Below are 16,245 nucleotides of genomic sequence, written 5' to 3' on the forward strand. Positions count from 1 at the left end.
GAAGAATATTTTTGGTGGAATGATGAGGGTGAAATCCATACTGTGTGGCTTAAGGAGTGAATGGAAAGAAGAGGAGGAGAGAGGGGTAGAGAGAATACACCTCTTTCCAGAAGTTTGGCTCTGAAAGTAAAGAGAAGGGATTAATACTAGACGGTAACAGTAAGTAAAGAAAGAATTGTAGTTTTACAGTTTTTTGTTTGTTTTGTTTTGTTTTTTTTGAGGCAGAGTCTCACTCTGTCGCCAGGCTAGAGTGCAGTGGCATGATCCTGGCTCACTGCAGCCTCTACCTCCTGGGTTCAAGCAATTCTTCTGCCTCAGCCTCCCTAGTAGCTGGGACTACGGGCACGTGCTGCCACGCCCGGCTAATTTTTTTGTATTTTTAGTAAAGATGGGGTTTCACCATGTTGGCCAAGATGGTCTTGATCTTCTGACCTTGTGATCTGCCCACCTTGGCCTCCCAAAGTGCTGGGATTACAGGAGTGAGCCACTGCACCCGGCCAGTTTTACAGTTTTTAAAATGGGAGAAGCTTCCACATATTTAGATGCTAAAGGAAGGAACAGATAGGAAAGATTTAAGAATCAGGACAGAAAGAGACAATAGCTTAAGATTCCCGACTATGGGGTAGAGGAGAATGCTTAGAACCAAGGTGGAAGAATTGGTCACTTGTCACATTTGCTGACATTTTACTTACATTTTCTGGCTGGATGTCTGTCTCCTTCACTGGGCTGTAACCTCCTGAAGATGAAGGCTGAAATTCTATTTGATTTTATATCCCTAGCACTTAGTGTAGGACTTAGCACAATAATGTGCCCTCTGAGTGTTTGGCTGGGCTGACGTGTCACTTGTGGTAGGAAGGTCTCTACAGATGTGTTCCCTTAAGGATATAGACTGAAGGCCTTGAATGCTTAGGAAGCTGGGGATTGACTTGAGGTAGGGCTTCTTGGATAGATTTTTTTAAATGAGAACTATGGAATGGCAAAGTTGTCTGGCCTGTTAGGTTAGTAACTTTGGCTGTTTATGCCTGATCCAAAGGCCTAGGCTAAAATTAGTCATGGTGGAGATAAAGAGCAACCTATAACATGCAAGTCAAGAACTACCACAATGAATTCCCTCCTTCTTAGCTATCTCCTTGGTCTAGAAAGAAAGGTGAACCCCACAGCAGCACCCCACAAGAGGAGAAACAGTGCTCACTCATTTGAGTCTACTTCTCATCAGATCTAACGCAACTTATCTGCACAGGCCATGAATGGAACAATGAAAAGATGACCTGAAATCTTTCCCCACTCAGTTGCTGTTAAATTTAACACAGACATAAAAAGTAAGAAATTCAGTGAAACAATTATGTTGCATTTGTATTTTTCTTCTGCACTGCCATTAATATTGGTTGGTAAAAATTATTCCATACTTATTTCCATGAATTTTGAAAAGACTTAAAACTGCCTGATACTTGGGTGATATTCTTCCAGGAATGAGAAAATGAGACAGAAATGGCCTTTGAGTGTTTTCAGGAAGGGAAAATGGAAAATGAAAGCTGGACTAAAAGGTGTTACAAAAGCAAACTAGTTAATACTTCCAAGAAATGAATATGCTAAGATATTGTTTGCTGATCAACATTTATTAAACATTTACTGTGTACCACTGATCTAGGCTCTTGACCAGATATGAGCAACAAAAAGAAGATAGTATAGTGCTTGCCTTCCAAAATCTAGCGCAGTCCTAGAAAGAATTCAGGTTTCACTTAGGGAGAGAGTTCTCTAGGTTCTAGCAATTAAGGCAGGCATCCACACAAAGACTCAGTTGCAAATGGGTGGAATGATTTTTATTAATCAGCACAATATCTTAAAAATCCCAGTGTAGCCTTCTTTGATAAAAGACAGAGTACATGACTTAGAGGCTTAAGAGGGGTCCTCTACTGCCCATTCTGGATTTCTGTTTTGAGACTTGGATGTTCTAAAGTGCTTGCAGAGGAGATTCTGAGGTCCACCAGTAGCCTAAAAACTCCAGGCCTGCTCCCCTCACTATGTTCCTGGGTGGAACACAGAAATAGAAGATTCTATTCAGCTCAGTGGCCCTGCCCACCATGCACTTGACCCTGTGAATGCCTGTGGCTGGCTATTCAGGTTAGTTCTTCTTCCCTCCTCTCCCACACCATGGAGACACAGGAAGAGAAGGAAGATACGTGTTTTTCTCTAGTGCTAACATTAGAGCCCGAGACGCCGGCTTTGCATGAGGCCAGATGGGCTAAGGTTTCTATGCTGGGTTTTTCGAGATCTCCCCAGACCCTTCCAGCAAATTCCTCTTTTTACTCGAGGAGGTTTTGGAAACAAATGAGTAAGACAGACAATAGTCTCTGTAATAAGAGAAGAATGGTGAGTCAAGGACACCTGAAAAACAGTAATAGCTAAGGTCAGGCAGAATAGAAGGGAAAACAAAAAAAAAACAAAACAAGACAAAGCAAAAAGAGCTCTGGAGACACAGGAGAAAATGAAGCTCAGATTTCTGGGAAGCTGAAAGCTTTAAGAACGAGGTAGCCACAGTCCTGAGTGTGATAAGGAGCACCAATAAGGTAAGGGCTGACAACGGCTTTTTGGGATTCACTCTGTGGAGGTCGCTGGTGGCCTTCGTGACAGCAGTTCCAGTGGATTGGTGAGGAGCTGGACTGTCATAGAGGAATAAAGTTAAGAAGTGGAGAGGAGGAATAAGGAAAACAAAGAAACTTGGCAGATGAATAAAATGAGGATAATTGCTAGAAGAGGTCATCATCTCAGGTAGATTCCTATTAGGACACTGTTTCAAGGTCTAGAAAAAAGGTGCTCTGTGGGCGAGAGTATCTAAAACCTTTACCAGAGAAGACTGGAGGGCCTCTTTGGGAGATGAAACTCTCTGTTACCTGGAGATTCACCAAAGACTCTGAGGCTGAGAGGACCAGTATACTGTGGAACTGATTTCTGAGACCACAGTTGGAAATTGTGTGTTCAGAGTCCTTACAAGTCTGAAAAGTCCTTTATTTTACAGCCACACTTGAATCACCATTTGGCTGCAGAATTCTCCCTCGGAATTCTGTAAACATCACCCCACTGGATCTCCTGGCACTTCATTTCCAAATGAGAGGGCAATGTCCACTGGTTTCTTTGCCCTTGGTGGACACCTGATTTTGGTGAAGGGGTTGGAGTATCTTTTGTTGGGAGAAGTGAGTGTGAGGAGGGTGGGGGAGTGGTCTGGAAGTTTGTAGGATTTCTTGTAGGATTCTTTTCTGTCATTTATAAATTTCATCAGATTATTTGTAATACGGCTTTTTTCAGTATTCCTGCCCAACAATCCTTAGATTCTTTAAATATGAAATCTAGATTTTCTTCTATTGAGAAAAACGTTAACTTATTCTTGATCATTCCTTCATTTGTTTTCTGGAATTTCTGTTGCATAGAAGTTATCATATATTATTCTTCCTGTTTCTTAATTTTCTTTCATAACTTCCCTGTTTTTTAGGAGATTCCTTAAATTGGTTCTCTGTTTCACAGATGCCAGGTTTGGTTTTTGGCATATGATTCTGCTACTTAAGGTCTCCACTGTTTTTTTGTTTTGTTTTGACGCCCATGATTTTATTGGAAAAATCCTTTTGTTCTCTCATTACGCCTTTTCATTTATGTGACACCTTCCTGAAAATTACCCCTCCCTTTGAGATTTAAATAAAATGTCTGGCTCTTCATCCCATTCTTGATGGGAAATTTAATGCCTCCCCTAACTCCTGTTTTTTTTTTTTTCTTTTCAATTCCAAGAGGTTTTGTACTTAGTCCCCACCTAGGTCCAATTTTCTTTGTCCTCGATTTCCTAATTGTACCTCCCCTTAGGGTCTGTTCTTATAGCCTGTCCTGGTGCAGACATGGAACACATCTTTTCCCTTTGTGTTCCCCAAAGGACATTCTTTCATTCCATTCACCTTGTGTGGACACACTTTGCTGAAGGTCTGAGGTGGTGAAAAGGGTGGCATCACAGCTCTCCAGAGAGCATTCATGTGTTTTAAAAAGTCCTCCATCTGCCCCATTACCAGGGATTTGTTACCTACCACCTTACTAACAAGGCTCCTCTTCTGTCCTGTTGAAAGGAGGAATCACTAATGGATGCTAGCAGGACTTAGTACCTAGGTGATGGGATGGTTTGTGCAGCAACCTGCCATGGCACATGTTTACCTATGTAACAAACCTGCACATCCTGAACATGTATCCCTGAACTTAAAAGTTGGAAATCAAAAAGGAGAAAGGGCCTCTGTTCTCTGCCTTTCTTATCTTCCTGTTTTCAGACAGAACTCCCTTTACCTGAATTCTAAAGTCCTCTTTGTTTCTATCTGATATTTAAGTCAAAAAGATGTTGCCACACCTGTTCTCTCCTTCAGAGAAATCCCTTTTTATGCCTTGATGCACTAAATTTCTTTTTCTGAAAATTCTTCCTTGTTTTCTTTACTAAATCTATCTTGCAGAAAGATATCTTTGCCCTGATTGTTCAGCTTATTTCTGGCAGCTAATTTTTCCCATATGTCTAATGTTTCTTGTATAAGAGAAAAGAGATGGCTTTTATTTCTAATCAGAGGTCTATTCTTCTCAACGTTGGCAACTCCTGTGGGTTCCCTAAGCAATTGTGCATCTCAGGGTTCAGTTCCTTCTGATGGTTTCCTGCTTTCTTTTCCTATGTGAGGCTTATGTAGAATTTATTTAACATGCAATAAATATGCAACCTCCAGCAATAAAATATGCACATAACATGAAATATGTTTACAATATGGATAAATCCCACAATCATAATGGTAGGAGAAGAGGCCAGATACAAAACAGCATATGATTCCATTTATACAAAATGTAAGAGTAGGCATAACTAGTCTATGGTGATACAGATTAGAGGAGTGGCTATCATCTGAGTGGATGTTGACTGGGAAGGAGTTAGCTGGAGTCCTAGAAATGTTCTATATCTTGATGCGGGAGGTAGTTACATGAATGTATACCTGCGTAAAAAAAGTCATAGAGCTATACATTCACGATTAGTGCACATTACTATATGTAAGTCATACCTCACTTTAAAAAATGTCATGTGATGTCGTCTAGAACTAGGGAAGGAAGAATTGGAGAGACCTTTCTTGATTTGGAGAGGAAAGAATACTTTTGAGGGCAGGTGTTACTTAAAAGAATTGCTTTACATAGCAGTCTTTTCTTCCTTTATCCTACTACCAGACATTTCTCCAACTAGAATAAGATGTGGTTACAGCTGTCCTCTTGCTGTTTCCTGAGAATTGCTTAGTTGTTTCCTACACAGAATTTTAAACGTTGTGGTACATACAAGTTCAAAGTCACATTGCCAGTGCTTCGGAAACTTATAATCTAGTTGGAGAGACAAGACTAACATAAAAGAGAATTTAGTGTTGCTGTCTTTTTTTTTTTTTTAAGTGCAAATTTTGAGGCATAGAATTCTCCAGGGATTCAGGAGAAAGAGCACTCAGTGGGAAAAGGAGGAATTGATTTTAATGAAGCAGGGAGGACTTAAGGTGAGTTTTTGAAAATACATGGGCAGGCACAATGCCAGCTAGTTCTTCACTGTATTGTGTTTGTTTAAAGAACCATAGAACACCTGCTTGCTAGAGCTGAAACAGTGACTGGGCAAGACAGGATATTTATCAAACTGGGGAAAATAAACCAAGTGGCATACAGATGTCTCAAGACATTTAGACTTGGATTCTGAATTCCCGCTAGTCTGAGCCCTCAGGGTTGAGAGGACAGGACAGAAGTACAGTCAGGGGAGGGGGTAGGGATCGAGAAGGAACAGAAGCCAGGCCTAAACTGTACGCCCCAGTGGGAAATATTATACAGAGGTCTTTTCTTTTACAATAAAGCAATTCTTATTATATTACAAAGAAAACCAAAATCTGTGTTTGTGACAGGATGACTTACAGAAGGATACAACAAATTAGGGAGTGATATATTAAGTTCTCCTTAATATTTTCTCCTCTTACACTATATTCATGTGTCTGCAAAAACATACACGTGCTTTCAGACACACATATGTATGAACACACATACACACACACACTTCATACTCCTGTGCTGGTGGGGAATTCAGAGTTTATCTAAAGTGCATACTTCATACTCCTGTGCTGGTGGGGAATTCGGAGTTTATCTGAAGTGCACTTTGCTAGGCTCTATGGGTGGAGCTGGGAGGGTAATAGAAAGGTTGGCAGATATATGAAGACAACTGAAATTCATATCAGCAGGCTGAGTGTTCACGTCACCAGAAGTCTGACTCGCCTGCTGTGCTCTCGCCTGCTGTGCTCTCGTAATTACTTTTGGAAAGGTTTTCTGGCTACAATAAAATCTGATTAAATTTGTTACCAAGCAAATTGAATTGTTCAGGCTGCAGCCTTTCTAGAAGTTTTAAACATTATTTAAAAGAAGATTTCAACCTCACTCCATTTCAGCTTTCTCTGAGGAGCTGCTCTTGTGCTGTTTGGCCCCTGCCTACTCGGAATGGAACAAAGGTATGGTGTGCATCGTTTTTCTACTGAATTTAGTATATTTATTTTTGATGGTTTGTCTTCACGTCTTCTGTAACTAGGTGTAAGAATTGAGAGTTCTTGCTGGGGAATGGGGAGGGATTTATGATGTTAAAACAATTTTCAAATATATAGTATTTGCCATCTTCAGAACACCTGATTTACAATTCACTCAGTTACTTGGGTATAGAACTTGCTTGTATCACACCCTGCTTACCCTTGATATTCTATCTGCTTGAGCCCTCTCTGCAACCCTGTCCACTTTACCCAACCCCCTTATCAGCAACAGTGCCTTTTCTGTATACTTCCCTTATTTTTTCTGTGGCTGCTAGCAGATCTTGTATTTGGAGCTTTCCTTCTATCAAGACATTACTTACTGCTTTGCTTAGGTCTCAGAAAGCTTTAGGATCCAGAGAGATACTAAAGGATTGGGGCTGAAAGGGCATGGAAGACCCAGGGTTTGGACTTGAGGGGTGCTCTGGACTAAATGGTACACTGAATTCATGGATCAAAAGCGCAGTTAGTCTTAAAACTCTAATCAATACAATGTTGACTACTTCACGGGGTAAGTAAGATTTTTGTGGACTGGTTAGAACTTACTTGCCATTTGCAACTTGTTTCTATGGGAAAAAATCAAGTGCAGTATAAAATAAACATTTAGACCACTACCTAGTCATAAAGGGGGGGTGCTTTCTGTAGTATATTTAACACATATTATTATAACATTTTGCTAAGTTCTAGTTCTCAAGTAAATATAAAGCTGTTCTAAAGATATTTTAGGAGTGGTGACATGTTTAAATCTCAGGTTTATAAAAAGGGTTGTAAGAATGACTGTTGTGGGCCATTAGTTTCAATGTTGATTTATTCTCTCAACAAATATTTGTTGAAATCCTCACGTGCTCTAGGCTGTGGGGGTGCAACGGAAACCTAACACAAACATGGTTCCTTCCCTTGCATAGCTTACAGTTTTCTAGGGGACACAGATATTAATAAACCAACCTCATAATTAAAAGTGAAATTATTGGCTGAGTGTGGTGGTTCACGCCTGTAATCCCAGCACTTTGGGAGGCCAAGGCGGGCAGATCATGAGGTCAGGAGATCGAGACCATCCTGGCTAACACGGTGAAACCCCATCTCTACTAAAAATACAAAAAAAAAAAAAACAAAAAAAAACATTAGCCAGGCATGGTGGCATGCACCTGTAGTCCCAGCTACTCAGGAGGCTGAGGCAGGAGAATGGTGTGAACCCAGGAAGCAGAGGTTGCAGTGAGCTGAGACCGCGCCACTGCACTCCAGCCTGTGGGACAGAGCGAGACTCCGTCTCAAAAAAAAAAAAAAGACAGAAATTATCAGTTTGAAAAGTGATGTGAAAGAAAAAGACATAGTGCTGTGAGGCTGTGTCACAGTGGGATTTGACCTTATACGGGGAGTCAGGGAATTCCCAGTGGGGCTACTGATTGAACTGAGACCTAAAGTATAAGGTATTGGGGGAAACTGCCCCCAGTATTTCAATGTCGTTTCTTTCTATTTTCCATAAGTGTCAGCCAGCTGAGAAATAAAGGGAAACAGTACAAAGAGGGGAATTTTACAGCTGGGCCACCAGGGGTGACATCGCATATCGGTAGGACCGTGATGCCTGCCTGAGTCTCAGACCAGCAAGTTTTTATTAAGGTTTTCAAAAGGGGAGGGGCTGTAAGAACAGAGAGTAGGTACAAAGATCACATGCTTCAAAGAGCAAAAAGCAGAACCACTGATAAGGGTCCAACAAAGATCACATGCTTCTGAGGGGACAGGGCAAAGGGCAAAAGCAGCACCACTGATAAGCGTCTATGTTCAGCAGTGCACTGCATGTATTGTCTTTTTTTTATTATATACTTTAAGTTCTAGGGTACATGTGCACAACGTGCAGGTTTGCTACACAGGTATACATGTGCCATGTTGATGTGCTGTGCCCATTAACTCGTCATTTATATTAGGTATATCTCCTAATGCTTTCCCTCCCCCTTCCCCCACCCCACAACAGGCTCCGGTGTGTGATATTCCCCTTCCCGTGTGCAAGCGTTCTCATTGTTCAATTCCCACCTATGAGTGAGAACATGCGGTGTTTGATTTTTTTGTCCTTGCCATAGTTTGCTGAGAATGATGGTTTCCAGCTTCATCTATGTCCCTACAAAGGACGTGAACTCATCATTTTTTGTGGCTGCACAGTATTCCATGATGTATATGTGCCACATTTTCTTAATCCAGTCTATCATTGATGGACATTTGGGTTGGTTCCAAGTCTTTGCTATTGTGAGTAGTGCCGCAATAAACATACGTGTGCATGTGTCTTTATAGCAGCATGATTTATAATCCTTTGTGTATATACCCAGTAATGGGATGGCTGGGTCAAATGGTATTTCTAGTTCTAGATCCTTGAGGAATTGCCACACTGTCTTCCACAATGGTTGAAATAGTTTACACTCCCACCAACAGTGTAAAAGTGTTCCTATTTCTCCACATCCTCTCCAGCACCTGTTGTTTCCTGATATTTTAATGATCACCATTCTAACTGGTGTGAGATGGTATCTCATTGTGGTTTTGATTTGCATTTCTCTGATGGCCAGTGATGATGAGCATTTTTTCATATGTCTTTTGGCTGCATAAATGTCTTCTTTTGAGAAGTGTCTGTTCATATCCTTTGCCCACTTTTTGATGGGGTTGTTTGTTTTTTTCTTGTAAATTTGTTTGAGTTCCTTGTAGATTCTGGATATTAGCCCTTTGTCAGATGAGTAGATTGCAAAAATTTTCTCCCATTCTGTAGGTTGCCTGTTCACTCTGATGGTAGTTTCTTTTGCTGTGCAGAAGCTCTTTAGTTTAATTAGATCCCATTTGTCAATTTTGGCTTTTGTTGCCATTGCTTTTGGTGTTTTAGACATGAAGTCCTGCCCATGCCTATGTCCTGAATGGTATTGCCTAGGTTTTCTTCTAGGGTTTTTATGGTTTTAGGTCTAACATTTAAATCTTTAATCCATCTTGAATTAATTTTTGTATAAGGTGTAAGGAAGGGATCCAATTTCAGCTTTCTACATATGGCTAGCCAGTTTTCCCAGCACTATTTATTAAATAGGGAATCCTTTCCCCATTTCTTGTTTTTGTCAGGTTTGTCAAAGATGAGACGGTTGTAGATGTGTGGTATTATTTCTGAGGACTCTGTTCTGTTCCATTGGTCTATATCTCTGTTTTGGTACCAGTACCATGCTGTTTTGATTACTGTAGCCTTGTAGTATAGTTTGAAATCAGGTAGCGTGATGCCTCCAGCTTTTTTCTTTTGGCTTAGGATTGACTTGGTGATGCGGGCTCTTTTTTGGTTCCATATGAACTTTAAAGTAGTTTTTTCCAATTCTGTGAAGAAAGTCATTGGTAGCTTGATGGGGATGGCATTGAATCTATAAATTACCTTGGGCATTATGCCCATTTTCATGATATTGATACTTCCTATCCATGAGCATGGAATGTTCTTCCATTTGTGTCCTCTTTTATTTCATTGAGCAGTGGTTTGTAGTTCTCCTTGAAGAGGTCCTTCACATCTCTTGTAAGTTGGATTCCTAGGTATTTTATTCTCTTTGAAGCAATTATGAATGGGAGTTCAGTCATGATTTGGCTCTCTGTTTGTCTGTTATTGGTGTATAAGAATGCTTGTGATTTTTGCACATTGATTTTGTATCCTGAGACTTTGCTGAAGTTGCTTATCAGCTTAAGGAGATTTTGGGCTGAGATGATGGGGTTTTCTAAATACACAATCATGTCATCTGCAAACAGGGACAATTCGACTTCCTCTTTTCCTAATTGAATACGCTTTCTTTCTTTCTCCTGCCTGATTGCCCTGGCCAGAACTTCCAACACTATGTTGAATAGGAGTGGCAAGAGAGGGCATCCCTGTCTTGTGCCAGGTTTCAAAGGTAATGCTTCCAGTTTTTGCCCATTCAGTGTGATATTGGCTGTGCGTTTGTCATAAATAGCTCTTATTATTTTGAGATACATCCCATCAATACCTAATTTATTCAGTGTTTTTAGTATGAAGGGATGTTGAATTTTGTCAAAGGCCTTTTCTGCATCTATTGAGATAATCAAGTGGTTTTTGTCTTTGGTTCTGTTTATATGCTGGATTACGTTTATTGATTTGTGTATGTTGAACCAGCCTTGCATCCCAGGGATGAAGCCTACATGATCATGATGGATAAGCTTTTTGATGTGCTGCTGGATTTGGTTTGCCAGTATTTTATTGAGGATTTTTGCATTAATGTTCATCAGGGATATTGGTCTAAAATTCTTTGTTGTGTCTCCGCCAGGCTTTGGTATCAGGATGATGCTGGCCTCATAAAATGAGTTAGGGAGGATTCCCTCTTTTTCTATTGATTGGAATAGTTTCAGAAGGAATGGTACCAGCTCCTCTTTGTACCTCTGGTAGAATTCAGCTGTGAATCCATCTGGTCCTGGACTTTTTTTTGGTTGGTAGGCTATTAATTATTTCCTCAATTTCAGAGCCTGTTATTGGTCTATTCAGGGATTCACCTTCTTCCTGGTTTATTCTTGGGAGGGTGTATGTGCCCAGGAATTTATCCATTTCTTCTAGATTTTCTAGTTTATTTGTGTAGAGGTGTTTATATTATTATCTGATGGTAATCTGTATTTCTGTGGGATCAGTGGTGATATCCCCTTTATCATTTTTTATTGTGTCTATTTGATTCTTCTCTCTTTTCTTCTTTATTAGTCTTGCTAGCGGTCTATGCATTTCATTGATCTTTTCAAAAAAACCAGTTCCTGGATTCACTGATTTTTTTGAAGGGTTTTTTGTGTCTCTATCTCCTTCAGTTCTGCTCTGATCTTAGTTATTTCTTGCCTTCTGCTAGCTTTTGAATGTGTTTGTTCTTGCTTCTCTAGTTCTTTTAATTATGATGTTAGGGTGTCAATTTTAGATCTTTCCTGCTTTCTCTTGTGGGCATTAGTGCTATAAACATCCCTCTACACACTGCTTTAAATGTGTCCCAGAGATTCTGGTATGTTGTGTCTTTGTTCTCATTGGTTTCAAAGAACATCTTTATTTCTGCCTTCATTTTGTTATGTACCCAGTAGTCATTCAGGAGCAGGTTGTTCAGTTTCCATGTAGTTGAGTGGTTTTGACTGAGTTTCTTAATCCTGAGTTCTAGTTTGATTACACTGTGGTCTGAGAGACAGTTTGTTATAATTTCTGTTCTTTTACATTTGCTGAGGAGTGCTTTACTTCCAACTATGTGGTCAATTTTGGAATAAGTGTGATGTGGTGCTGAGAAGAATGTATTTTCTGTTGACTTGGGGTGGAGAGTTCTGTAGATCTCTATTAGGTCCGCTTGGTGCAGAGCTGAGTTCAATTCCTGGATATCCTTGTTAACTTTCTGTCTTGTTGGTTTGTCTAATGTTGACAGTGAAGTGTTAAATTCTCCCATTATTATTGTATGGGAGTCTAAGTCTCTTTGTAGATCTCTAAGGACTTGCTTTATGAATCTGGGTGCTCCTGTATTGGGTGCATATATATTTAGGATAGTTAGCTCTTCTTGTTGAATTGATCTCTTTACCATTATGTAATGGCCTTCTTTGTCTCTTTTGATCTTTGTTGGTTTAAAGCCTGTTTTATCAGAGACTAGGATTGCAACCCCTGCCTTTTTATGTTTTCCATTTGCTTGGTAGATTTTCCTCCATCCCTTTATTTTGAGCCTACGTGTGTCTCTGCATGTGAGAAGGGTCTCCTGAATACAGCACACTAATGGATCTTGATTCTTTATCCAATTTGACAGTCTGTGTCTTTTAATTGGAGGATTTAGCCCGTTTACATTTAACGTTAATATTGTTATGTGTGAATGTGATCTTGTCATTATGATGTTAGCTGGTTATTTTGCTTGTTAGTTGATGCAGTTTCTTCCTAGCATGGATGGTCTTTACCATTTGGCATGTTTTTGTAGTGGCTGGTACCAGTTGTTCCTTTCCATGATTAGTGCTTCCGTCAGGAGCTCTTTTAGGGCAGGCCTGGTGGTGACAGAATCTCTCAGCATTTGCTTGTCTATAAAGGATTTTATTTCTCCTTCACTTATGAAGCTTAGTTTGGCTGGATATGAAATTCTGTGTTGAAACTTCTTTTCTTTAAGTAAGTTGAATATGGGCCCCCACTCTCTTCTGGCTTGTAGAGTTTCTGCCAAGAGATCAGCTGTTAGTCTGATGGGCTTCCCTTTGTGGGTAACCCGACCTTTCTCTCTGGCTGCCCTTAACATTTTTTCCTTCATTTCAACTTTGGTGAATCTGACAATTATGTGTCTTGGAGTTGCTCTTCTCGAGGAGTATCTTTGTGGCATTCTCTGTATTTCCTGAATTTGAATGTTGGCCTAACTTGCTAGATTGGGGAAGTTTTCCTGGATAATATCCTGAAGAATGTTTTCCAACTTGGTTCCATTCTTCCCGTGACTTTCAGGTACACCAATCAGACGTAAATTTGGTCTTTTCACATAGTCCCATATTTCTTGGAGGCTTTGTTCATTTCTTTTTATTCTTTTTCTCTAAACTTCTCTTCTCACTTCATTTCATTCATTTGATCTTCCATCACTGATACCCTTTCTTCCAGTTAATTGAATCGGCTACTGAAGCTGGTGCATTTGTCATGTAGTTTTTGTGCCATGGTTTTCAGCTCCATTCAGGTCATTTAAGGACTTCTCTACACTGGTTATCCTAGTTAGCCTTTCGTCTAATCCTTTTTCAAGGTTTTTAGCTTCTTTGCGACGGGTTCGAACTTCCTCCTTTAGCTCAGAGAAGTTTTATCGTCTGAAGATGACTTCTCTCAACTCGTCAAAGTCATTCTCCATCCAGCTTTGTTCCTTTCCTGGTGAGGAGCTGCATTCCTTTGGGGGGGGAGAGGTGCTCTGATTTTTAGAATTTTCAGCTTTTCTGCTATGTTTTTTCCCCATCTTTGTGGTTTTATCTACTTTTGGTCTTTGATGGTGACATACAGATGGGGTTTTGGTGTGGATGTCCTTTCTTTTGGTTAGTTTTCCTTCTAGCAGTCAGGACCCTCAACTGCAGGTCTGTTGGAGTTTGCTGTGGGTCCACTCCAGACCCTGTTTGCCTGGGTGTCAGCAGCAGAGGCTGCAAAACAGTGAATATTGCTGAACAGCAAATGTTACTGCCTGATCATTCCTCTGGAAGCTTCGTCTCAGAGGGGTACCCAGCAGTGTGAGGTGTCAGTCTGCCCCTACTGGGGGGTGCCGGCCAGTTAGGCTACTCGGGGGTCAGGGACCCACTTGAGGAGGCAGTCTGTCCATTCTCAGATCTCAAACTCCATGCTGGGACAACCACTATTCTCTTCAAAGCTCTCAGGCAGGGACATTTAAGTCTGCAGAGGTTTCTGCTGCCTTTTGTTCGGCTATGCCCTGCCCCCAGAGGTGGAGTCTATAGAGGCAGGCAGGCCTTGAGCTGTGGTGGGCTCTACCCAGTTCGAGCTTCCTGGCTCCTTTGTTTATCTACTCAAGCCTCAGCTATAGCGGGTGCCCCTCCCCAAGCCTTGCTGCCACCTTGCAGTTCGATCTCAGACTGCTGTGCTAGTAATGAGCAAGACTCCATGGGTGTGGGACCTTCCAAGTCAGGCACAGGATATAATCTCCTGGTGTGCCATTTGCTAAGACCGTTGGAAAAGCGCAGTATTAGGGTGGGGGTGACACGATTTTCCAGGTGCCATCTGTCACCCCTTCCATTGGCTAGGAAAGGGAATTCCCTGACCCCTTGTGCTTCCCGGGTGAGGCGATGCCTCACCCTGCTTCAGCTCACACTTGGTGGGCTGCACCCACTGTCCTGCCCCCACTGTCTGATGAGCCCCAGTGAGATGAACCCAGTACCTCAGTTGGAAATTCAGAAATCACCCGTCTTCTGTGTCGCTCACGCTTGGAGCTGTAGACTGGAGCTGTTCCTGTTCCACCATCTTGGAACCCCCTGATACGTTTTTGTCTTGATAAACATCTTAAACAACAGAAAACAGGGTTTGAGAGCAAAGAACCAGTCTGACCACAAATTTACCAGGGTGGAATTTTCCCAACCCTAGTAAGCCTGAGGGTTCTGCAGGAGACCAGGGCATATTTCAATCCTTATCTCAACTGCACAAGACAGGCAGTCCCAGAGCGGTCGTTTATAGACCTCCCCCAAGGAACGCAATATTTTCCCAGGGTATTAATATTAATATTCCTTGCTAGGAAAAGAATTTAGCAACATCTTTCCTACTTGCATGTCCGTTTATAGGCTCTCTGCAAGAAGAAAAATATGGCTGTTTTTGCCTGACCCCGCAGGCAGTCAGATGTTACGGTTGTCTTCCCTTGTTCCATAAAAATCACTATTATTCTGTTCTTTTTCAAGGTGCACTGATTTCATATTGTTCAAACACATGTTTTACAATCAATGTGTACAGTTAACACAATCATCACAGTGGTCCTGAAGTGACATATATCCTCTGCTTATGAAGATAACAGGATTAAGAGATTTAAAGTAAAGACAGGCATATGAAATTATAAAAGTATTCTTTGGGAACTGATAAATGTCCATATTAAGATGAAATCTTCACAATTTATGGTCCTCTGACACCATTCCAGCCGGTCCCTCCCTTTGGGGTCCCTGACTTCCCATAACAATAAGGAGAGTTAAATCTGTGAAGAAGGGATCAAAAGACAATATTCTGGGTATAGGGTTGTACATTGAGGAAATGAAAGAAGACCAGATGTCATTAGGAGGAAGAACATAGTACAAAATGAGCTGGAGGAAGTGCGTAGGGGTCATTATATATGCTTCACCTCCTAGGCTATGTTAGGAATTTTGCTGTTTCTCCTAGGAACAATGACAGAAGACTGAAGTCAAAAAAAAGGTTGGTAGGGTGGAATTATTTTAAATTTCCATTTAATTTATGTTATTCTGCCTCACTCTCCATGACATTATTATGCATTGCGTGCCTGTATCAAAACGTCTCATATACCCCACAATTATATACTCACAAAAATTTAAAATTAAATAACTATGTTATTCTGATCATCGTGGAAAGAACAAATTAGAGAAAGAGTGAATGTAGGGTGACCAGTTAGGGGTCTATGGCAGTGGCCCAGAGGGCCATGGCGATGGCTTAGATCAGGGTGACAAGGAAGATGGTTGTGAGAGAGACTTAAGAGGTAAGATTAATGGATTTGACTTAGCTATAGGGTAGAGAGAGAAAGGGAGTTGTTGAAGATAACAAGTTGTCATGAAGGACATTTGAAGGATGAGAATGACTGAGATGCACTGAGCTGAATTTTGGATATGCTAAGTTTCAGGTGTCTTTAAGACATCCAAATAGATATGTATGAAAGGCAGTTAGCTATACAGATACAACTTAGTGGCTCAAGGTCTGCCCATATATGTGTTTGAGAGTCATTTTTGTTCAGGAGATAATTGAAGCCAAGAGTATGGAGGAGGCTCTCTAGGGAAAAAGTGTCAAATGAAGAGGATACAGAACTGAGCCTTGAGGAGCTACAACATTGAATGACCAGATAGAGGAAGGCTCCATCTACAAAGCCAACAAAAAAGGACTGAAAATGTAGGAAGAAAACTAGTAAGCTGTTAGGTGTGCAGAAACAACAACCACAAGAAGTATACCTGGCTATAAAGGAAGGGAAAAAGAGAACTAGCTGGAGGGTCT

The 16,245-nt window shown here is 40.9% G+C and overlaps 1 protein-coding gene across 2 annotated transcripts in view; it reads left to right on the forward strand.

Annotated features, from left to right (window-relative positions):
- Positions 1-2,426: 2,426 nt before the first annotated feature.
- The window catches only part of LOC129473601 (cytidine monophosphate-N-acetylneuraminic acid hydroxylase), an 87,814-nt gene continuing 73,995 nt past the window's right edge, over positions 2,427-16,245 (forward strand). The window contains exons 1-2 of one of the 2 annotated variants that reach the window (XM_063632716.1): positions 2,427-2,567; positions 6,459-6,518. In XM_063632716.1, coding sequence (XP_063488786.1) covers positions 6,508-6,518 — 11 coding nt within the window. In that variant the 5' untranslated portion in view covers positions 2,427-2,567; positions 6,459-6,507. Of the gene's footprint in view, positions 2,568-6,167; positions 6,519-16,245 lie in introns of those variants that run through there. The other variant, XM_063632715.1, reaches the window with a different exon arrangement.

The sequence above is a fragment of the Symphalangus syndactylus genome, chromosome 23, assembly GCF_028878055.3.
Source record: "Symphalangus syndactylus isolate Jambi chromosome 23, NHGRI_mSymSyn1-v2.1_pri, whole genome shotgun sequence".
Taxonomy (NCBI): Eukaryota; Metazoa; Chordata; class Mammalia; order Primates; family Hylobatidae; genus Symphalangus; species Symphalangus syndactylus.